Consider the following 24,646-nt stretch of genomic DNA (forward strand, 5'->3'; position numbering starts at 1 on the left):
CTCCGCCCACCTCACGCGACCCCCTCGCCAGGAAATCATGCTACTGCTAATTTAGCTTCTGAACATCTTTCCCAACATCACCGGTGTAACATCTGCTCTTCATGTGCACGTGAAGAAATAAACCTCAGTTTAATCGCAACACGATACGTCGCGATGTTCAAATGCACCGACGTTTGCTTACACCTCTGGCGAGCTAGCACGCTAGGTTGCTAACGCTAGGTTGCTAACTCGTACGTCTGCAATAACCTTGTTCTCGTCCGAAAACACTCCCGGGTTTCTGAGCCGTCGAGCGCCGAAGGATGTCACTGATCAATACGGGTGATCAGGATGATGGGTTTCATCGGCCGCGGCGCTCAGACACGAGCAGTCGAGCAGAAAGAACCGGGTCAAAGTGATGGATAAGGCGCCGGCGTGAGGCTCGTGAGGACAGCGGCGGAGGCGGCGGCAGATTGATCAGAGCCCGTCGGGCCAGACGCCCGTGGCGAGGTGAAGGTCATGCAAAGGTCACGGCTCGTGGGGTTTTAAAAGGATCGGCGGAGGAGCGATGAGTCGCCGAGGTAGGATCCTGCGGGGGTCGGAAAAAACGTAGTTGCATCTTCGGCAGGTGAAGGAACCGGAGACTCATCCGGTCCTTCAGCCACCTCACGGTGACCTTTGACCCCACATAGTCGCGTCAAAACAACTTTCATAACGAAGATCGATGGTCACATGATGCACGGAATGGAAAACAGAGGTTTGTTGAATGCATTGGAGTCGGAGTGAGACGTCTCTGATGAGTCTGAGATGGGATCGCTCTCCTCTCGTCTCATTTTCCTCTCCACGGCGCTCGTGTTCTTCCTCCTCCTCCACCGAACTAGTCTGCTCTGGATGAGCAGCTCCAGAGATTGTTATCTTCCTCCGAGCCATCACTCTCACCGTCAGCCATTTATAGGATCCCAGAGGGGGGGAGGAGAGAGAGAGAGGGAGGCTAGATAGTGGAATCTCATCCTGGAGGAATTAATGAGGGAATTGAGCATCAGCCGGCGTAACTAAATGGCTTCGGTGAGATGGAGGTATTTTTGTTCAGGGGGGTCAAAGGTCAGCGAGGTATTAAAGCGTTCTGATCCAAGAGATCGCTCGGAAGCAACGACTTCTGCTTTCTTTTTCGCTGCCGACGTCACACTTTTCACTTTTGCTGCCAACAAAACCTGACCTTGAGGTAGTTCACGACCACTTTAGTTTTCATTTAATCAGAGCAACAATGAAGACGGACCCGCGGACGACGCTAACATCTATCAGAGCGTTTGGTTTTTGACTCTAAAGGGCAGAAGAGAACGAAAAGAAGACGAGGAAGAAGAGAAGACGTTCACGATGACCGAAGTGAACGAGTGAATTCACCAGGAGTTGTTGAGGCAACATCTTGAAGGTTTGTCTACTGTAGAATTTCCAAACACCATGTGGAATTTGCATGAACGCTCCTCCCATGATGCAACACTAATAGACTCAGGGACTCATTCATTCCTCGTGCTATTAGGCGGTTTAATTATGAGTTTGTGGGCAGGAGTGAAAAGATGATTCTATTCTATGTTAATCTTAGTATCCTTTTTCCTTTGTATTCTTTTGTTTGCGTCATTTCCTTTTAATCCATCTTCTTTTTACTTGCACTTCGTCATCCCTTACTCCTTGTTCTTTTGTTTGCACTTTGTTCTTTTTCATTGTTTTTATGATATTTGCTGTGAACTGGAAACCCAATTTCCCGAAAGGGGAATTCTCTCCAGAGGGATCAATCAAGTCAATCAACCCATCCATCTAAGCAGAAGACCTCGGCTTTGCACTTATACACCTGTCATTACGGTAGGAGCGCCAGAGTACTGACCGGATTCTCCTGCACAAGAGTCAAGAGTCGAGGATCAACGCTATAGAATTAATAACATTTGACGTGAGGGCCGTCATTCCATCTGACAAAGAACAAAACGTGGACGACATAGAGCCGCGGAATATCAACTTTGACCCCCTGCTCTTGACATACCAGCCGGGGGAGGGGGGGGCTCTCAGGATCTTACCTCCTTAAAACACGGGGACGGGTTGCGCATCTGCTCCAGCATGGCCCACTTGACGCTGGCCTGCCGGATGTTGCCGTCGTACTCCCTGGAGCTCTGGGTGCCGCTCGGGGTGCCGCGGGAGCGCTCGTAGCCGGGCTCGTTGAAGTACGGCTCGGACACCAGGATGAGGGACTGCACCGAGACCAGCACCTGCGGGGGGGGGGACGGAACAGAGAGAGGGGGGTCAGAAGAGCCTCCATGATCACACACACACACATAAACACACACTGGTGAATCAATATTTTAAGATGATCATCAGTCACTGAGCATTGATTTCTGACCCTCTTTAGAGCTACTGATGATTTTATACAACATCTCGTGTGGGACTTCACACAAGATCCTGATCCTGAGGGATCAATAAAGTTTTACCTAACCTAAGATGTTCCCGGCTCTCCCGTGTCCTTGCGTTCTCGTCCTCACATGGAGCAGCAGAGACGAGTGTATAAACCCATATTTCTTTATTAACAGCTCAATTAATGCTCCGGCCCGTCTGAAGGAGACTCGTCGGACGTCCTCGTCACCGGCGCCCGGCAGCAGAGACACGCCCACGCAAACAGATCCCGTGACCTTGAGCCTGGCGTCGCAAACCGGGCCGGCGGATCCCGAGGAACCGACCGTCCGTCCGGCTCGGTTAACGAGCTCTTGATACCGGGCAGGACCGTCCCTCCATTATTGATGGAATGGCTAACTGGGATGATGATCAATGGAGACATCTTCATGCACTGTCCGACCCTGCAAATGAGGGAATTATAGCAGCAGAGGAGGGATCCTCGCCGCGCCACCATCGATCTATATGGAAAATGAATGAGTGTGTGTACGTGGCAAACAAGCCGATAACGCGTGTCAACATTCAGGCGGCGAACACAGGGACGGTGAAGCACCAGATTCATCCGCCGTCGGAATATTGATCAGCGCCGTCGGTGAACCGGAGGGAGGTGAACTTTGGCGTTAGAGCGCGAGAAGAACCTCCGGATCAAAACCCAAAGAAGGCACGAGTTGAGCTTGTGGCAGACGCTCAAATGTCCTACGGCGCTTGAACACATCCCAGGGAAGTAGATCCGTGCCATCATAATATTGAATGGATTTTAAAGTTTTTAATTTGAAATCTTGAAACTGATTTTTTTGTAATTATAATGCTGGTTTTCATCCATTTAATATTTTTTGGGGGAATAATTGAATTCAATAATAATCTATATTGAAATTTTGCATTCGTTTATTGAATACTTTTTAATAAAAAGGTTTAAAATTCCATTTTTTTCAAAAATCAATGTATTAAAAATGAATGAATTTTCTTTAAAATGTTGTAAAGTTCTTTAATTAAGCTTTAAGTTCAATATAAAATGTTGGTATAATATTGCCACCAGAAAATATCAATAGAGTACAGAGTGGATTCATCAATACAAAGCACTGGTCAGAACATTTTCTTTTTTTATGAATCTATCGTCTGTGTTGCTGTGTGCTGACTGGAAAAACAATTTCCTGAAGGAGATCTTCAGACAGAGGGATCTATCCATCCATCCATCCATCCATCCATCCAATTGCAGTTTTATAGCTTGGTGTGAATTTAATAGTAAGAGCGAGTGGCTCAGTGTTCAATTGCATTAATCTGGTAAAATGGCACTGTAATATACATTATATGGAATTAAAAAGGCAACAAATTAAAAAATATGAAAAACAATGTATGCTTTCAATATACAAATATTTGAATTCAATTATAAAAAATGTATTAAATGCGTAAAAAAAGCAAATTAAGTTAAATTTAACTCTCAATATTGGCACTGCTGACTTCATCAGGAGCTCCTCGTGACACGTCCACCGCGTCACAAACATTTGCAAGAGAACATCACTGTGTAACAATCGTGTCTTATCTCCTGATAGATTCCTCTACACAGAAACAAATACTTCACAGACTAAAGCAGGGCACTTCAAACGGGAGATCCGGCGGAGCCACCTTCAGGTGAGCGATGTGTGTGACGAGGCACGACCCGCGGGCTCAGATGATACCGGCGAAATAACAAGTTGGCTTCGAAGAAGGATCTTTCTCGTCGCCCGCGATGGCAGCGAGACCATTAGCACGGAGTCGACAGGCGAGTGATAAAGACTCGGACGACGGTTGATCCCATCGGACGATCGACTCCCCCCCCCCCCCGTCACTGATCCCGCGGCTCACCTGGAGGAAGCTGGAGGTCTGCGGGTTCCACTTCTCCTCGGGTCTGCCGTGCCAGGTGTTGAGGATGCTTAAACACACCTGTGGAGGAGACGACAGGAGTGAGTATGTACTGAGAGAAGTTTGAAAGCACGGGTTCCAGCAACAAGTCTTGGCCGCAGACGCTCCTCCGACCAGAAGCCGTACGTGCGAATCTTAAATGACCGCCGATGAAGCGAACGCCATCCATGGACACATCCCTGCTTCCTGCTCGGCCAACGAGGAGCCGCAGGTACATCTTTAAGCGTCTGTCTAGACCCATTATGGAGATGCGGCAGGACTGCGAGCGGCTGCCTAATGAAGCGCAGCAGCACCTTGACCCCGATCCGCGAGGAGGGATGCCCCCCGTTTGTCAGATTGAAAAAAGACCTCCATGCTCTCGCTGTGCTTAAAATACACACCCTTCACTACACACATCGTGATCTCCGGCGTCTGACTGTAAACCGTCTGCAGAGTTTGAAACTTAACTGTAGATCACGTGACTCGTGCGCTTGATGAGTTTTTAAAACATCTGAAGGTCATCCAAGAGCCAGAAAAATCAATTAATAAACATTAAAACAAGTCAAAATGTCTAGTTTTCACAAGAAATGGCAGCGGATAATATTCTGTCTGGTAATATTTGTAGAAGTGATTTTCAATTAAAAAAAGAAAATTGTAAATAATTACATTTTAAATACAGGTCACACGTGGACCACTAGGGGGCGTTGTATTGACCGTTTTTTTCCACAGTTTCTAGTCCATAGGGGTGTGGATTGGCAAGAATCTGACAATATGATACGTATCGTGATACAGGGGCAACAGTATGATCCACTGTGATACTCTAGTAACAAGTATATATGTGTAGTATTGTCCAGTACTTGACTCTGGTGTTGCGGAATTTAAAGACCACATGACTCTTGACGAAGTCGTAACCGTTTGCATTTGCTTTCAAAATTTGTCCAAACATCAGCTTTAGAGCTGCTGGACTCGACTGTATCCTCTTGTCCTCAGTCATTCCTTGGGATTTCATTGTTTCTTTAGCTGCAGAGGACGTAAAGACTGCTGACATCTAGTTACAGGAAGTTTAACTGCTACACAAAAATGAACAAACTTTGTGAATATTTTCATGTCATTTTTAAATAAAAATGTAATTATTTTGTTTATATATATATATATATATATATATATATATATATACATACATACCAATTTGAGACCATAACAAAAATACAATAAACATGAAATAAAATGTGATATGAAATCAGTTAATCAATATAAATATCAATTTAAATAAATCAATAAAGTTCTACCATACCTTACCTTAAATCAAATTAAAATCAAATCAACATGGTGCTTTTAAATATCAATACAGTATCATGAAAACAATATGGCACTATCTAAGTGCACCAACATTTTCTTCCACCTCTAGACGTCGAGGTCGTTCGTGCTCACCTTGCCGTCGTTATAGAGGTTCGGGTTGAAGCGCACGCTGTGACCGCCGGTGGTCTCCAGGTTGACCAGAGGAGGAGAGTTGGGATAGTCTTGAGGGAAGTAGACGTCGAACTCGAAGCAGCCGTTGGCGTACGGCGTGTCGGCCGGTCCGGTGATGAGAACCTGACGAGCAGGAGACACGACGTGAGGTGACAGACCTACAGAGGACGAGCGGAGCGGAGCCTCCGCGCTCGTCGCGCACGGAACAGAAACAAGTATTGGATAAAGAGATGAAGGTGAGGCCGGCGGAGGAAGACATCAGTTCTATCTCTTGCACTTGTGGCATCTGCTGGAAAATCCAATTTAAATCCTCAGCGAGCGAGACAGGCTCGTTTATCAGGGAAACGCAGGAGATGGGATCTGTTCACACGCGTGTGTACAAAACAAAGACGTTTAAACAATCATGGCTGAGGAGTAAGTGTCAGGTCCAGATCTTCTTGGCACTTCAGTGAAGATCAATCAAATGAAGACGGAACCAGAATGATTCTGTCGACGCGTGCCCACTCTGAAGAACTAGCTGGAGATGAATCCAGAGGACATCATCATGCATGAAGAGTCAGACTGACCAGGGTCACCAGTCCAGTGTGTCATGGACGAGTCATGGTTATTGTAAGTAATTAACTAATTTTTATTTATATAGCGCTTTTCCAGACCAGGGTCACAAAGCGCTTAAACAATCAAAACAATATTCAATAAAATATATACTTTAAAGATCAAGATAAAACTGAGAACACAACAGGAGTTCCAGAAAATCAAGGAAAAGCCTGAACGAATAGAAACGTCTTCAGATGTTTCTTGAAGGAGTCAGTAGATCATCAAACACAGAGATGGTTCCAAAGCTTAGGAGCAACAGTCTGGAAGGATTTCTCTCCTCTGGTCCTGAACCATGTGCCTGGATCCACAGACCTCTGAGCCCGAGCTGGGGTGTAAGGCTGGATCAGATCAGTGATGTAAGGAGGAACCTGACCATGAGTAGCTCTTAAAGTCAAACCCAAGACCCAGAAGCCCGATTTACGTGGCTGTACAAAGTCGAATATTTATCAAAAGTTAACAAAAACAATGCTCGTTTTATATATGGTTTGTATACGGTTTGACTGAAACGACTTATTTAGCATTTGTTTTTGAATCCTCCTCAAAGATCGGTCGTGTTCCAGGAAGTGGACCGGAGGAAGTGTGATCCAGGATGACGACGAGTTCTTCTCTAATTTGAGCGTCCCTGCTCTCGTGGGAGCGTGAAAGAGTCTCCAGAATCTCTGTCGTCTAACTTTGTATTATTCAACATGGTGTGTCACGCTGAGTAAATGTTTACTGACAACGGTTTTTTTTTCTCCTCTTTTTCGTCTTCATGAGCACCACCGTCCACCGGGATTGCAAGAAGAAACAAGTCAATATTTCATGATCCAGAGGAGTCTAAATGGACCAAACTTGGATGGTCCCGGGTCAAGTCTCAACGGGGGGGGGGGACAGTGACGAGGAGGGAAACTCTGGTTCTGTCTTTTAGTCTAGAGTTTGCTGCACGTCTGGTTCCGTGAGCAAGAAGATCGAATCAAAGAAGGGTTAACCTTCTCCGCTGACCACGGCGGTGAGACTCAAAGGAGCGTCAACAAGTGAGTTGCTGGTCATCTGGAGGCTTGTTACACATGCAACTCTCAGAAAACACGAGTCACAGAAGTCTCTGAATCTTTCATGGTCTCACTCTCTGGAGATGCTGGATCTGAAAGCTACACGTGGTTCCGTGCGTGTTCGCGACAACCGGCTGCGACTTCCTTCGACGCTCGTGGACGCGTCGGCAGGCGAAACATCCCATCGCTCACAGTCGCGGACACTCTCGCTGACCTCCAGACTCGCTAAGCAGTCGGACTTGATGTAGATGTTCTGGCCGGGGTCCAGGTGTAAAGACGGAGCTAGCGGAGCAGAACTCGGAGCGGGGTGGGCCGGGGGGGGGGGGGGGGGGGTCGTTGGAGGACACGCCAGCTCAGATTCTGGACCACAACAAGCGGGACTTGATTAGGACTGAAGTCTCACTCAATTATAGAAGACAACACTGAAGAATGCGAGCGAGGGAGCGGCTAATGAGACAGAAGTGAAGCAGGGATCTGGTTCCTCAAAATAGTTAGCGCTCAGACGAACCCGTGCAGGACGGAACCGGGGTTGAATTAAAGAACAACGTAGAGTAACGTGTATGAAGAATCAGACCAAAAGAAAATGTATCTAAACTAGACATTACAGAACCTTTTACTCGTGTACAAACACAAGTCACTCACCCTGCTGACCAGGTTTAACATGAACCTAAGATCGCAATTATTTAATCAATCAGCGAGTCTTCCACACTCACATCAGGTTTCCTAAAGCTCAAGACAAGTTGAATTCAATTGAAAGATCTAAACAAAACCCCACCAAACCACAAGTATTGATGCTAAGATTTTTAAACTAGCTCAAAACACATTGTGCCTCAAAGACCATGAAGAAAAGGGGTTGGCTGGATAGACAGTTATACAGTTTACACTCCACTATTTTGCCGCAAAAATCCCTTTCAGAAGTCTATACATGAACCAGGTTGAAGTAGAACGCGACGTAAATCTGCTTTTTGTTTGTTAGTTTTACTCTTTTGAATGCAGTGTTGGAAAAGTTCAGTCTATGTGAACTAGTTCAAAGTTTTATTCACCAATTTTAAAATGACCTACTTCAGTTCATTTTTTCATAATTGAACTTTTTGAAAGGTTTACCACTTAAAAGTTCCTTTTAATAGGTTTTACAAGCTTCAAAATCATACATGTAACTAAAGTCAGCCATTATTATATCCATTTTTTTAACATTAAAAGGTTGTCAGATTTCATTTTCAAATCAAAAACAACAGAAATAGAACAACTCGGGAATGTGTTGTTGTGGAATACAGTAAGAAACAGAATCAATTAAACAAATCTAAATAATCTAAGTGCAAGTAACCAGATTGGGTGTTTTTACGAGATACATTTAGACCCGTTTACAGTGAGTCTCTGTAGAAATCTGACAACCTACTAGATGAAGATGAACAGATGGTGGCGACGTTCACGGACACCAGAACGAACGTGTTCATCAGACAAAATACACTAAGTTCAGTAATGTTCGTCCAATATTAACTCGTTTACGAAATATTGTTCAACGAACGTGTTGTTCAATCCGACAATCTGTAAATTATTCAAAAAAGAATAAATGCTAATAGATATTTTGAGACTTGAAATCAAAATCTTACTTATCGGGCGATCACTTTTGAAATTCTGATTTAAGACATTTTAACACCAGCCAATGCTTAATTTTTGGAATTTAGATTTTTTTTAAATTGTGGAGGATCAGAGGAAACCCTGCAGAACCGAAAATTGAGTTGACTCTTTGAACATTTGTGTTCTTGAGATGTGGAAAAGTGAGCTAGAGAGCACTTATGGACGTTTTTGATTTTCGTTTTCTTGGGCAGGTTTTATGTTGACTTTAGGCTGGATCTGGCAACACTTATTTAAATGAATACTCCTAGCAACCAGACTGTGATGCTAGAGAACCTAAAATGCTGTGGCGACCTTTTACACGTCAATACACGAAGAGTATTGGCATTTTATCATCTACATTTTACTTGATATTTCTTTATATTGTGGTCTAAAGGTGCAGAATTCTCCGAGACTTCTCAGAACCTTTGCTTTAAATGTTTCTTCTGATGTTCGGGGTAGATTTAAGTGGTGATATTCATGCTCCGTTGGTCCTGTTGCTGATCTTTGAAGTCATTACTCGGCTTGAAGTTTCTGGGTCGAACACATTTTAAACCCCCTCACATTAGGTTATTTTTGTTGATAGTGAGCTCCACATATCCAGCCGACGTCTGCTGAAGAGTGATACAATATTTATGTTTCACTCTGAATGAGCCCGGTTCTGATCGGGACGACTCCGCTCCGGTGACTCAACTCGGTGACATCTTCATGTTTCTATTTTGATGGTGATTTTGTTGTTGCTGCAATCATTCAGAGCCTTCTTTTTTTCTGATGAAAGCGAGCAGATTGGGAATTTGACATTTAGCGAAGGAGACCTTGCCATTAATCAAGCGGTGGGCTGAGAGCCATTTGTTAAATGTCACCGGGGGAATGAGTCAGAGACGTCAATGACACGTCGCTCGGCGGCGGCACCAGACGGAGGGGAGGCACACGGAACATCCTCCGGGCGGCCCAGGGGTCCCGAGGTGAGCTTACCTTCATGATGTCCAGTCGCTCCTCGTCGCAGCGGACGAAGACGCTGGAGGACGACGACAGGGGGAGCGACGTGGACAGCGTCACCGCCTCCTGGGCCAGGCGGCGGGAGCGCGCCGCGCTGTTGGTGTCGCTGGCGTTCTTCACCTGGGACATGTAGTGGTAGTTGACCTTGAACAAGAGCTTCCCGTCATCGTCCTCCGACACCATCTCGAAGGTATCTGAGGAGGACACGGACCGAGTGAGATTGGCTTTAAGAAACAGACGACAGGTGGTCCACACAAAACACTAACTAAACTAAAGTTTAAGATGTTTAATGACGATATAATGAGTACTTTGCTAGATGTCTTGATTCTAAGGGTTTGTCCACAGAGAGAAATTGAACTGATCCGCACAAGTTCTGTCTGGCAGTTCCTCACAATGCCGACCCGACTTCAGTCAAAACCTCAAAAGCATTAGCATCATAGTCTCTACACGAGGGCGATTTGATATTGTAGGTAGGATTTATTATTTGTGTTGAATTGAAAACTGATATATAATGTTTTAAATAGCACTTTAAATATGTATTTAACACTTGTACATGTATGTATTGAAATAGCCACGTTTATCGTCAAGTTACACCCTTGACGAAAGAGACATTATAAAAGCCTGAACAAATAGAAACGTCTTAAGATGTTTCTTAAAGGAGTCAGTAGATCCATCAAGCGCAAAGAGAGGAAGATTCTAAGTATTATCTTGATCTTTAAAGTATATACTTTTTTGAGTATTGTTTTGATTGTTAAAGCGCTTTGTGACCCTGGTCTGGAAAAGCGCTATATAAATAAATATTACTTACTTACTTACAAAAAAGGTACGAGGGAAAACCTTTAGCATTTGCTTTATGAAGATACATTTCTGTCCATTGCAGTAAAATCTTCTGTTTCCCGGTCAACTTTTTTATTCTCAGAGAGACAGGAAACATCTTAAGACGTTTTTATTTCCTTCATTTTCTGGAACTCCTGTTGTGTTATCAGTTTTATCTTGACCTTTAAAGTATATACTTTATTGAATATTGTTTTGATTGTTTAAGCGCTTTGTGACCCTGGTCTGGAAAAGCGCTATATAAATAAAACTTACTTACTTACAGGAAAAGATGCTGATCCATGTAGATGGAACCCAAACATTCCATAACATCTTTAGAGCTGCTCACTAAAAAGCCAAAGTTATCACTAGCTTCAGGCATTCTCGCCGGTTTGACATGTGGCAAGTCGAAGTGAAACGTGATCTTGACCGAGTTTGTCTCACTTCGCAGTCTGTGCTGCATCCGAACGACGGCACCAGAGTTTAGAGTCGCCAGCAATTACTTCCCCGCGTTTGTGTCGCCCCCGAGAATCTCTTGTGACAAACCAAAGTGGCCTAATTACTTCTGACGCAGACGGACGCAGAGCGATGGACCAGACAAAAGGCCAGCGAGGAGGAGAGGAAGCGGACGGACTCACAAAGAAAGACGTAAAGGGTCTGGGCTGAGACGAGGCGGAGAGGCAGAGTGGACCTGACAAGCTTCGAAAACACCGGCTACGAACAAGACACTCACCGAACTGCAGCTTCTTCATGGCTGCCACGTATTTCTCCTCCAGAGATCGCAGGATGGACAACGTCTTGGGTCTGCTGGACGCCTTCCTGGACGACTCCACCAGCCTCCTCTCTGGACCGGGAAGAGAAGAAGAAGTGGTTTTAAATACGGTAACATTGACCTCATGACCGAGACGGTTAAGATGCAACAGGAAGTAAGAATAATACAGTCGTGTAACCGACGCCGATCTATAATGAGCCGCTCATGATTATTGGCCCCTCAGATATTCCCAAACACCCCCCGACTCATTAAACCATTACGAAGGCCGATATCGTTGGGATCCGTGCGCTCGGAGGAACATGACATTGATCTTCCCTCGGCCCCTCCCCCCATGTTGTACGGCGGGCTCCACGCCCAAGCGATCAGTCGGATGATAAAAAGTCTCCCTTAGTAACAGGCGCGTGTTGGGGGGGGTGGGGGGGGATAATTAATATTGTTGGGGCCGGTGGGGGAGGGGCGGCGTTTCATCACGCCGATCTTATTGATGGCGCTCTTTTGTCGCGGTGACGAATGTTGAGCGAGGAGCTCACAGGCTCCAGTCAGTCATGTACAACAACTAAATAACAGCCGTGACTCCTTCGCCGCCACGAAGACACTCCATCATCCAGATTTACTCTCCAACACGCCGACGTGGTCCATCCCTCTCTCTCTCTCACGGTGGCTTATATAAGCTCAAAACACAAAGTTCGCTCGTAAAAACACAAACGAAACGCCGCCGGCCGTGAAATCCACAAGGTGTTATAGACGGTGTTGTGTTGTCACTTTAAGACGACGATGAAAACCAAACAAATGCTGTGCCGTGTCTCAAATCGCATACTACTCTTAGTATACTAGAAGTTAGTATGCATTAGTTTAGTGTACGTACTAACTAGTAACTAATTCTCCACAGATAGTATGTCTCAAATCAAACCCTGCTGCTACACACTAACCGGAAATCACATGACAGCTTCTTCTTCTACTTCTATTTAACGATGTTTCAACCAGCTGTTGGAACGCTATCACCACCTGCTGGCAGCACGTTTTGCAAGTTTGGAAAAAGAAATAAAGAAAAAATATGAGAATCTAAATAATCGCGAGATATTTAAGCTGGTATCAGCAGCGAAGACGTGTTTATCCTCCTACTGCTGCTGAAAATGCACCTGTAAGTATATGAATATTTATGCATTTATATATGACGTAACTTCCGTTTAAAACGTCACTAAGATGGAGCCGTTTAGGGTGGTTAGTGTCCATCGAACCATACTCGGTTTTGTGGGCGTGTTAGTACGCCAATTTAGTGTGCATGGCGCACTAAATTTTGCATACTAAGAATTGAGACGCACTAACGCACTAAAAATACTAATTTTTATTACGCTAGTATGTGATTTGAGACACAGCACTGGTCTACGTTGGCTCGCGATGCCGATCCAACAACGTCCTCTTCTCACTGCTAACCAGTTCAGTACATGATCCGTTCTGTGCACGTGTGTCGAGCGCAGGCGAGATGTCGTAAAAGTAATCAATTCGCGAGGCATCAATCATTGAAATTACATCAAATAAAACTTTAGTGTCTGGATCTTACACCTGAAAGAACCAAATTAAAAAAAAACAGAATCAACATCTCATTTACATTCCAAAGTCCATCCTGGAGACGATAACCGAGCGTAACCATCCATCTCTTTACACGCGCCACACATCACGCCTTTAATCATATTCAAAAATGTAATTTGTCCGTTACAAAACTGATTTGCTTTTATACGCGAGTGAAGAGGAGTGACTTGTTTTTATTCACACGATTGAATAACAGCAGATTCCAATAAAATACATGTCATATTGTGTAGAAGCTGCTAACCTCTAGTTTTGTTAAGTCACTAACCTCTTAAAACTGCATGCTTTACAACTATAAATTACTTGGTTACTTACCAGTAACAAGTTAGTTACACTCTCTACACCGGGGTCACCAACGTGGTGCCCGGAGACAACTTTTTCATAAAATAACAATCCTTTTTATGTTTGTTTTGTTTACTTTTTTCCTAAATAATTGGTAATTATTGAACAATTATTAGTCTATAAGGGGAATATAATATTGTCCATAATAATATATACATTGTATTTACATTCAGTTATTTCAGAAGTGTGTACCAAACTGATGGTAACCCTTTCGGGTCACATGGCGTCTCTAGAGTAGCTCACAAAGGTCGGTGACCCTGATCTTCACAGTGTTTATTTAACGCAGTAATGTTTGCAACTCTTTTGTATGACTTTTACAGTTTTTTGTAAGATATTAATATATATAATAATAATATTTCAGTGGCAAACTTTAGAATGTTCCGCATCACCTTCTTGTCAGAGAACAGACTCATGATGAAAAGATAAAATTTCGCAGCACCAACGACGCAAAGAAGGAACTTTTCACCAGATGCGTTTTCCAAGAAACGGTGAGAGACTTGGACTAGAGCTGCACTCGTTAGGAGCAGAAATGAGAGGGATTTCCTCTGAACTGGAACAAAACTTTTCTGCATTCCCAGTTCCTCACATTTTCTCAAAAGTCCTCATGCGACTTCAGGATTACCTGGACGCCGGTTCGTATAGAACTCGTCCTGCAGCTTCAGACGGAGCCTGGATCGACACCCGTCTGACCCAAATTTAATTAGAACGACGGGTGAGATTATAGATTCGCGGCGGCCGATCCCTCCACGTCTCGGACCTGCCACGAGTGAGACGGGACGGATTACGGAGGAAACTTGTCAAACTTCAGCCTGGCCGGCTTTCAAGTTGGACCTGCTGCCGTACAGACGGCGCTGTGGGTTTCGGATCCAGTCCGTCAAAGCGGAGGGATGGTTTGGTAACCGATCTGAGAGACACGGTTAGCGTCGTGACGGCAGAGGCAGAGTCAGGACTTGTCCGAGTCAGTCAGGATCAGGAAGAAGGTAGAAACCGTCGGCGCCGGTTTTTATTTCTCACACGGAGGCGGCGAAGACTCTGTGCATGCAGCTCAGCATATCCCGTTCTGTTCCTTCAACATGTAACCCGGTTTGTGTCGGGCTTGATGTGATTATGTTTGCAGTGAACTTCAGTCCCGCGGCCTGGATTTGAATCAAACGCTACCGAGAAATCTGCTGCCGCTGTGTTTTGTTGAAAAAGAGCCCCTGGACCCGTGTGTTTGTGGCGTGTGTGTGTTTGTGGCGTGTGTTTGTGGCGTGTGTGTGTTTGTGGCGTGTGTGTGTTTGTGGCGTGTGTTTGTGGCGTGTGTGTGCGCACCTTGGTTGGCCTGCCGCAGGCTGGTTGTGGCTGCGTAGACGATCTCGGCTGTTCTCTGGATGTCGGGCACCAGCAGGGTCAGGCCCTCGGGCTCTGGATCAGAGTTATCTGTCTTCACCACACCTTTGCCCTTATCTTTCTTTGACCTGCGACACACAAACGGAAACGTGTTCAAGAAAATAGCAACGCCAAGTCTTCGTGTTCCTGCTGAAATAAACACAAATTTCAGTGAAAAGAAAAACACATTTCTCTTTCCCACATTCATCTGTTTTCTTTTGTTTATTTGAGGTCAAGGCGGCAGCAGCTGAAGTAAAGAGACCCAGGCTTTAGTGACCTTTTCCTCATTCTGGAGGATCAGCAAGATGATCCAGTGACAGAAGACGTTGAACTGATCTAGCAGCAACTTGCTCTCAAAGAGGTCGAAGGTCGTTTTTCTATTCCCTATTTGTGTTATATTATTGCATCCTTTTATTGTGTACTGCCAACACAAATACTTCTATCGTTGTATTAAGAACTTGATTCTGATGAAACGACAGAAGAGGTTTCATGAAACAACTGAATTGCTTTGATTTAGTAGTTCAAAGCCAAAGATGATAAAAGAGAGATAAACCATAATCAGAAAACATCAACCTCTCTCTATTTAAAGTTAAATTAATGTTGTTTTAAGTGTCTCTTAAATACATCTTGGACTATAATAATAATATGTATTGACATTTGAATATTATCTTAAGGCCCGCCCACTGAAAATGCTTTTTTTTGTTTCTGGAGATTGGTTGGTTTAACTAACCACGCCCCTTATTACATCATAATGGGCTTCACTCTTGTAACCTCTTATTTGCCGACTTCAAGAAGCTGTAAGTCTTTCATCCTGACGACTTTTCTATTGGAAGCATGAAATTCAGGAATGTTGAGTTTTCACACTAGTTGAGTTTTGTCATCATCACAAGAATAAATGAGTCATTAAAACGATGGATCTTAAGTGTGATCCTTGGAGGAGCAGAAGAACAACACAGGCTCTTCTTGTGACCTGCGTCTACGTGAACGGCAGCTAAAAAAAGCATCACCAGTATTCCAGACACGACACGGCTCCGCCCACTTCACGCATGACTCGGTGGCCGGACCTCCGTGTGACTCCTTGGACGGCAATCACGAGAATCGCGAGGCGTTTTTTAGCGGCGGCGGCTCCGGATGTTCCCAGAGCAGCAATAATGGCCTGATGTGTTTCCAGAGTGCTGGAATTATAGCCGGATCGCGGGATTACAGCCCACATTAGTCCACGTTATGGGACAGCTCAGACACCGGCGTGACCTTTCCTCGAGGAGACGTGTAACGGCTGACACCAACCAAACATTCACAGGAAGACCTTGTTTTAATCAAAGCGGATCATGTGGCATCAGAGGCTGAACTCACCTGTGATGAACCGTCACACCTGCGACTTAAAGAGGAAGAACCAAACTGTTATTGTCTCCCTCCTTCAAGCCTTAAAGAGCCTCAAGAGGTTTTTTTAACAACTTGAAGGCATTTATTAAAGTTGGTCAGGCGACATGTAACGTTAGTTTTTTTTATTTTATTACTCTTGTGCTCTTGAAGCACCCATTTTATTGCAGTACATGCAATATAGTACATTTTATGGCAGTGTCCTGTATGGATGCATGTGCGCCATTAGAATATTGAAAGGCTGAATTTAACAATAGAAATGTTGAACCTCTTTTTTACTCAATTTATTTTAACGACATTACATTTATAGAATAATACTGCACTAATTATTTTTATCAAAGGTTAAGTTAAAAATATATATAAATTATTATTAATATTGTTACAAATGTGAATCTTCTCAGAAATAACGATTAAAAAAAATGACATGCAGAGTTTAATATTCTTATTCCAATAACTCTAAATTCAGTAAATTCAATATTTTTAATCAATTTTGATGTTGGTATACAAGTTATACTGTATGTAACATTTTTTATTGAATTTAAAAGGCCTTGAATAAAATAAAAAATATATTTTTTGTTTTTAATTAGTGGAATTAGTAGATCAAACTACAACAATATTTCAGTAAAAGTTTAATTTAATTTAATTCAACCATTTATTATTTTGATGGCACTGATATACTTCTATAGTTGTGTGTTGAACAATATTTCATTTCCACAATTCTTTTCATTAGTCTAACATTTGTGGTCATTTTTGAAAACAAGGGTTTATTTTCTTCGACCGTCACAGCAGCAGATACGTTATTCATGCCGTGTTCCCACATCGACTGGGTGAGACGTGCTGGTCATTGAAGCTCCTGCTGTTTTATTTACACAACACCTGCATCGTACTAGAAGCCAAAGGTTCAGAACGTGTGAACGGATTAAGTTTCTGATAAAACAAAAAGTGAATTATAGCTTTTCTGTCGCCAAATATGAACGATCCAAAGTGACAACAGGAACAGACGGCCTGTAATTGTTGCCATGGAAACAAATCGGGGTAAACATGTGGTACCAGGTCACAGATCATCGTCAAGATCTTTGAGGCTCTAGCCTTGAACTGAAAACTGGAGCTAAAGCCACAAGAGGATCAGAACATTCTGTGGATCTTCTGAGGACGATATTGAAGCAGCAAAGTCTAACTGTGTCAACCCTGATCATCCATCTGTCTACCCCCCCATCCTTCCTCCCAGCTGGTCAAAGCGGCAGGCCGTCAACAATGAGTCTGGTTCCGCTCGAGGTTTCTGCCTTCTAAAGGGAAGTTTTTCCTCGCCATTGCTCACTGTACAGCTCACTGTACAGTGTTTTGTTTCTTGCTCTTTGTTGAATTTCTGGGATCTATTTTTCCTTAATCAACTGTAGTCTTATTTCAACTGTATAGTGTCTTGAGATAACTTTGTTATGATAAGACACTTTAAATAAAATTTAATTGAATTGATCTTGGGACTACGACTGTGAGGAAATATTGATACACTTAAATATCACAATATATTGTTTTCATGATACTGTATCAATATTCAACAGCACTATATCGTTTTTTTGCTTTCAAATGATATTTTATTTTACTTGATTCATCACTTCCACTTCCAACCGACAGTTGTGGGACTGACCTGAGACGGTTGGTGTACGTGTCCACGCAGGTCTTCATCTTGGCCAGCAGCATCCCGACGGAGGTCTGTCCCTCCGAGTTCTCCTCGTCCTCCTCGTCCTCGTCGTGACCCGGGTCGCCGGAGAGCGGCAGCAGCAGGGGCACCAGGGACGTGCAGGTGGAGATGGCCCTCAGCAGCTCCAGCAGGGCCCGGTACAGAGGGACGTGGCGAGCCATGTCCAGAACTGTGGAGGGGGAAAGCGGGGGTCTAGAGTTAGTGCTGACATTCCTTTTCCTTTCCTTTGATCGTCTTCACACGTCTGTCAGGGAAACCAGCAGATCACCCGGACCAGCGAGCTGAGCAAGAGGCTGACAGTCAACAGTCCTGCTCACTTCACAAACAGGACTTGACAGCTCCTCCCGTCTCGCCCCCGACCTGGGGTCTGAAATAACAGACAAGGACCAGCTCGCAGCTCTGAGTCAGTGACTTCAAATTTAGGCTAATCACTTGGCAGCCTCGGTGGGATGAGTCATAAAAACACAGATTTCAGTTTGGTTGGTGCACCTGCGTGGGCTGCTTGTCCGGAGCAGAGCCACATTATTAGATCCCTTTAAAATCTCTCATGCTTTCTTTATATTGATTTTCATTCTCAAACCTTGCTTTATCGAAGGCCCTGGATACAAATGTGTTCGTGGTATCCCCTTGTGTTGCCTCTGGGTAAAAATTTGATTTTCAGGCTTCGGGTCACCTTGACCCTGAGATAGCACAAATGTAAAGTTTTTGCAACTGTCAAGTTGGATTGTAATATCTTGTATTTATTTTCATATAAACACCAAGAAACCGAGGATTGTGTTTACAGATTCTTTTCAAAGTGGATAAAGGAAGACAAGGTTCTACACCTATTTGGTAACAGTCGGATTTTAACAAAAGCTTCTGGCAGTCCAACTTTCATACAATCACAAGCACCATCATTTCCTACACTCCCAACAGTCTTTGAACACACCATCTCCTATCTTCACACCGTATGGTCAATTTGAAGTTAACAACCCAATAGCATTAATTGATCCTCCATGACCGAAGTCGTCAAATAGTGGGACATACCGTCTTTAAGTGGGATGCAAACCTTTTTTTCTGGGAAAAGGAAAATGAACCATTATTTAATTATACTTAATATATTGTGATATACATTAGGTTCAAGCATAAGATTTATTCCGTTATAAATTTTAATGAATAAATAGGAATCTTTGATCCATATTCTTTATATTTGCACTTTGTCATCCCTTGCATGTTGCACTTTTTATTTGCACTTTGTTCTAGTTTTTATGAAAATATCGTCTGCTGTGAACTGGAAACCCAATTTCCGGAAGGAGATCTCCAGAGGGATTAATAAAGTCCATCTAATCTAATCTCCATTTATTTTTCTTGACGGAGTCGCAGCTTTTTACTCGGGGTTGATTGAGGTTCACACACCGTCATGCTGGGAATCGCGTCAATTAGTCAACAAAATCAGAACTAGAAATAGAATTAAGACGTAATTCCCCGAGCGAGACTACAGACCAAAAACAGGAAGGTTGGGTTGAGACTTTTATTCATAACGGCGCCGGTCGCTGTCCCGGCTATTTGGTAACCCCCATTACTCACCCGTTACTCCCCCATTAACTCCTCTTAATTGCACTTGTATTCTGAATAATGAGATAATTATTCATCCATTTATCGTACGTCGCTTGTCCTGGTCTAGAAAGGATTGCTGGCGCTGGGTTGTTAATTTTAAAACGACCCTTTTAATGGAGTCTTGCTGGCTCCACCCATCTGTCAGCACCTGTACTGCAGTTCATGTGTGCGAATAAATACAGAATTCAAATTTAGTTTCATCCATTACTCAGATGCACTGGAGTTTTACTTTCTTAGGGGTTCTCCAGTCAGTTGGTGACCCCCTTGTTCTCCAAGACCACGAGGATTATTTCTGTCAGCAGCTCCTAGACAAGTCAATCTAACTCCAGAGTCTCCCGGGACACTTGAAGGCACCAAAAAGGCCTCATAAGTTTCATCAGCGAGGGGGTGCGAGCGTGAGGGGGTGCGAGCGTGAGGGGGTGCTCCTGTTTTAACCGACAGCCTCCAAGAATAAATAGAACAGCTCTTGTTTGTGCCTCCTGGGCTGTTTTACATATATATTGAAACTCCCGACTCCCTTTCTGTCTTTTCCGTCGGCTCCTCCGCGGCACTGACCTTCCGAGGCTTTAATCTGCGCTCGAATCCGTTCAACAGTTTCCTCGATGTCACCGTGCATGAGATCCGGCGCGCTGCACAGCTCGCCGCCGTAATTAACCACAACATCAGAATTCCTGCTCTTGTAGGTCGATGTCAGGAAGTCTTTTGTGCTCCGCTGCGTTGAGTCGACGCAGGTCGGCCTCCACCAAAATCAACGTCGGGCTTTTAATCAAAAAATCGGTGACGCCGTTGGAATTTTTAACAAGGACGACGCCTTGACCCCGCATGTCTGCAGAACCAGGAAATGACATCACAGCCGGTAAGAACCATCCGTCTTCGCTTTTAACCGAGTCACAGAAGTTGTTGTCCTCTTTTCTCTGACCTCGGAAAAAGTTGACTAAAAGTGGAAAATGGTCCACTGGGCCAGGACGACGCTCTGCAAACTGCAACCGTGAATAGATACGATAAAAGATCTGCCGAAGAATGTTTGATCAACCGTCTCCTTGTAGGTGAAGTCGAGATGATTTTGTGCCAGGACAGAGAAGTACTTCAGCGAGCTCTGACAAGGTTCCCGCTGACCTGTAGCGTTTAACCGGGTCAGCCGTGATCTGTGGGACCTGATTTAGGGTCTTCTGGGGGCCTTACGGAGACGACGGATAAATGTTGGGTTTTTGTCGCAGCCCTGATGGATGGTTGAGGAGGGGAGCTTTCTAAGAATTAATGGGGGGCACGTGCGAGGACGAGCCCGAGATCGCGGCGGCGCTGCAGGACTCTAATGTCTCCCTGCTCGGCAGTGCAACTACACCTCGCGTCAGATCAATATGCTCGCCGGAGTTAAGTGTCAGGAAGTTGTTTCTGAAATGAGACTGTGAATCATATGAAGCTCAGGGAGCCATACGGACACAAGCTCTGGAGAAATGGATCAGCGATCCTGCCTGAGGCGCTTCTTTTTCTGCCCCAAAGTACTAATTGAATTACACGACTTCACGCACGGATCCAAATTCTCCAATGGTTTTCCGTAACTTCATGTCCATGTTTTTCTTTCCAATATGTTTTCCGGGACTTGGAAACATCCTTACAAAAAACCTATCGAGGAGGATGATGATTGAGCCACTTGTGGTCCAGTGGTCAGGCTTCAGTCCAAGCACCGAGGGCCCCCTGTGGGGGACCATAGACTCTGAAAATAAGAAAGCCAAAATGGTTGAATGATGACCATGACAACCAAACACACAACTAAAGTAAGTAAGTAATTTGTATTTATATAGCGCTTTTCTAGACCAGGGTCACAAAGCCCTTAAATAATCAAAACAATATTTAATAAAGTATATGCTTTAAAGGTCAATATAGTACTGAGAACAAATCAGGAGTTCCAGAAAATCAAGGAAAAGCCTGAACAAATAAAAACGTCATAATATGTTTCTTGAAGGAGTCAGTAGACTCCATCAAGCGCAAAGAGAGAAGAAGATGGTTCCAAAGCTTAGGAGCAACAGTCTGGAAGGATTTCTCTCCTCTGGTCCTGAGCCGTGTGTGTGGAACCATCAGTAGATTCTGATCCACAGACCTCAGAGCCCGAACTGGGGTGCAAGTCTGGATCAGATCACTGATGGAAGGTCTGACCATGAAATAAAGAAACAGTAAAGTAAGAACCAGAATTTTAAAGTTAATCCTGAAAGAAACTGGAAGCCAGTGAAGAGTTTTAAGGATCAGGAGAAATGTGAGTTCTTCTACTGGAGCGGGTCAGAATTCTTGCTGCAGAGTTCTGAATCAACTGCAGGCGAGGCAGATCCTTCTTTTTAAGACATGAAAACAAACTGTTGCAATAGTCCAGACGAGACATCACAACAACTAAAGCAACAACTTCCAGTGTCTGATCATCAGATGCATCATCTCCACCAGCATGAATCATTTCATCAATTGCGACTCCGAACCCAACGTTAAAATCCTAAAAAACCTGCCCGACGTCAAGTCAGTCGGTTCCTCACCTGCAGTTGCAGAGCCCACAAAAAAACCGGTGTAGCCATCAAATACCAGAACTGAGAGATTCTAATTAACCCTGCAACCCTGTTGTCCACTCGCACCTCCTGCTTCCCTTTCCATCCAATTTAGAGCAGGTTCTGCCGGCAGTCCCTAGTGGAGATCCGAGGAGTCCTGCAATTACAGCTGACAGACCGACATTTGGTATTTTACGGGGGTTCGAGTCAGGGGAGGGGTTGAAGACATCCGGAGGTTTGAGGAGACAGCTAGGTGTCGTTAATTACCGAGCGTCGGGGCGGAATAACAAGTGTGGGCCGCTAATTTTACCGCAACACAGAAGACCGACTTCAACCGGTCGAGCGGTAATTGAGGCGGCAGGAATATCACGTCTGCTCAGATAAACCCGTCAATCTTTCCCCCAGAAGAACAACATTAATCAGTTTACTGAACTCGGCTCAGGCACCCTCTCCTCATTTCCAAACGACCCTGCCCCGAAAAACATCGTCTCAGATCCAGATCGAGGCGGATCCGGTGCTCTCATTAAATGTGGGTGTAGGATCGTCGACGATAAAGGCGATCCCCGTAATCGGCATCCGTGAGAACGCTTCAATAGCTTTTCAACATTCTCAGAAACAGAAAAAATGAAAACCCTGGAGTGATTTACTTTCTTATCCTGCTATAATAACTTCAAAAACCACGAGGGAGGAGCTGGAAGTCAAAGAAATATTGCCATGTTGGTCACGTTAACCATAATTTGGCTGCAGAAATTGCTTTCTTGTGTTTAGTAATTACCTCTTATGCACAATGGTTTTGTTTCGGATTGTTTTTGTTCCGTTTTAAAGTCAATTTTGGGTTGGATCTGGCAGCATCTCTTGAGAAGGCAAAGTTTCAACCCATATGTTCTTTTTTTTAAATGTCCACTGAAACCAGAGTTCTTCTAAAAAAATATTTTTGGGGGGAATAAAAACTTTATGTAAAGTCAGGAGGTGAAATAGAAGAAATAAATGGGCTCATCGTCAACTTGAGAATATTGTGGTAGTAGATCAACTTGTTTCAGGTTTTGAAACGGCATCACAATGTTTTTTTTTTGTTTTAAACTCTGGCAACCGCAAGAGGACACCCAAAGAGTGGGCGGCAAATAAACAGACGGACTGTGTCGGGTTAGTTTTTCCTCTTCTGGATGAGGAGACGAGAGTGGCTGAAGGAGCACGACTCTGACGTGTCTCCGCCAACACACGCTCTGCTTCAGTGGACGCTCGGATAATGTGCATCAAGCCTTTTAGGATGACCAGAAACCTGAGCCCCGAGGCTGTGAGTGGCAAGGTTGCCGGTTCCAAAAAAACCTCTGTGATGGCTGCACATCAAAACCCCGTCACACCACATAAGGAAGAGCAACAACCACACATGTGATAACGCGCATTTCGTGGTCACCGCACAGCTTTTTTTTTCTCCGAACGCAACAAGATTCTGTTACTCATCTTCTAATGTCGTGAACCTGCATGAACTCGAGTGTCACCTCGGACTAATGTGACAACGATAGGAAGGTAACGACACTCAAACCTCAAGGATGGTTTTCAAAACCCAAGCAGAGTGAAGTATGTCTATATGTTGTCGGGTTTTTTTGACAACATAACATTTGTGCTTAATGCATATTCTTAAAATCGTTCCCTTTTAAAAGCACTATTTTTGCAATTTTCGCAATATTCATGCAGTGCTGCTCACGATTAATTTATGAATAATAATAATACTGTATGTGCATTTAATCTTCCACACGAGTTCCTGGCTCTGAGAGACTTGCATTCCTTGCACAAAGACCGCCTCTCTAATAACCAATTATTTAACAGAAAATCAGCCTGAGGTACCAACACTTAAGATCAAACATGAAACAAAAAAAAAAGAAAAAAGTAGTGGTCAGCAGATCCTACGGTTATGCAACAACCCCGAGGAGATCATTACTGTGTGTGCGAGGATGGTAAAAATGTTTTCTTTGACCTCTGCTAACCCAGGTCAGAATGATGATTATTGATCCACCTGCAGGTATCGATGAGAGGGTGGAAGTTGGTGTGATGGTCAATATCATGCAGGAGAGAACCACCGATTTATTTGGCCGAGAAAATGTATTCAAAGCATCAGTGATAAGAACGCTGCTAGCCTCCGAGCGAAGGAGCCGTTTCTTTTATCACAAACTTGAATAGCTCACGGTGATGCATATGATGAACAAAGTGACGTACATTCAACCACATCGACGATTACCATTAACGGAGTGAAAAAGTTTTGAACAGGGAATATGGACACCTAAGTAAGTAAGTAAGTAATATTTATTTATATAGCGCTTTTCGGGACCAGGGTCACAAAGCGCTTAAACAATCAAAACAATATTCAAAAAAGTACATACTTTAAAGATCAAGATAATACTGAGAACAACACAGGAGTTCGAGAAATTCAAGGAAAAGCCTGAACAAATAGAAAAATCTTAAGATGTTTCTTAAAGGAGTCAGTAGATCAACCCATTTCTTTCAGTGCCACAACTGACGCCAACAGTATCAATCACTTGCGTCACACTCGTGTCTTTCTAGGGTGCAGTTT

At 44.0% G+C, this 24,646-nt stretch overlaps 1 protein-coding gene across 2 annotated transcripts in view; it reads right to left on the reverse strand.

Moving 5' to 3' along the window:
• birc6 (baculoviral IAP repeat containing 6) overlaps positions 1-24,646 on the reverse strand; it is an 83,175-nt gene that overhangs the window by 2,539 nt on the left and 55,990 nt on the right. For both annotated transcript variants that reach the window (XM_087803160.1, XM_087803158.1), the window contains exons 65-71: positions 17,900-18,122; positions 14,818-14,963; positions 11,539-11,649; positions 9,969-10,186; positions 5,719-5,880; positions 4,252-4,329; positions 2,043-2,231 (exon numbers count right to left, since the gene is read on the reverse strand). In XM_087803160.1, coding sequence (XP_087659286.1) covers positions 2,043-2,231; positions 4,252-4,329; positions 5,719-5,880; positions 9,969-10,186; positions 11,539-11,649; positions 14,818-14,963; positions 17,900-18,122 — 1,127 coding nt within the window. The remainder of the gene's footprint in view (positions 1-2,042; positions 2,232-4,251; positions 4,330-5,718; positions 5,881-9,968; positions 10,187-11,538; positions 11,650-14,817; positions 14,964-17,899; positions 18,123-24,646) is intronic.

The sequence above is a fragment of the Callionymus lyra genome, chromosome 11, assembly GCF_982586985.1.
Source record: "Callionymus lyra chromosome 11, fCalLyr1.hap1.1, whole genome shotgun sequence".
NCBI lineage: Eukaryota > Metazoa > Chordata > Actinopteri > Syngnathiformes > Callionymidae > Callionymus > Callionymus lyra.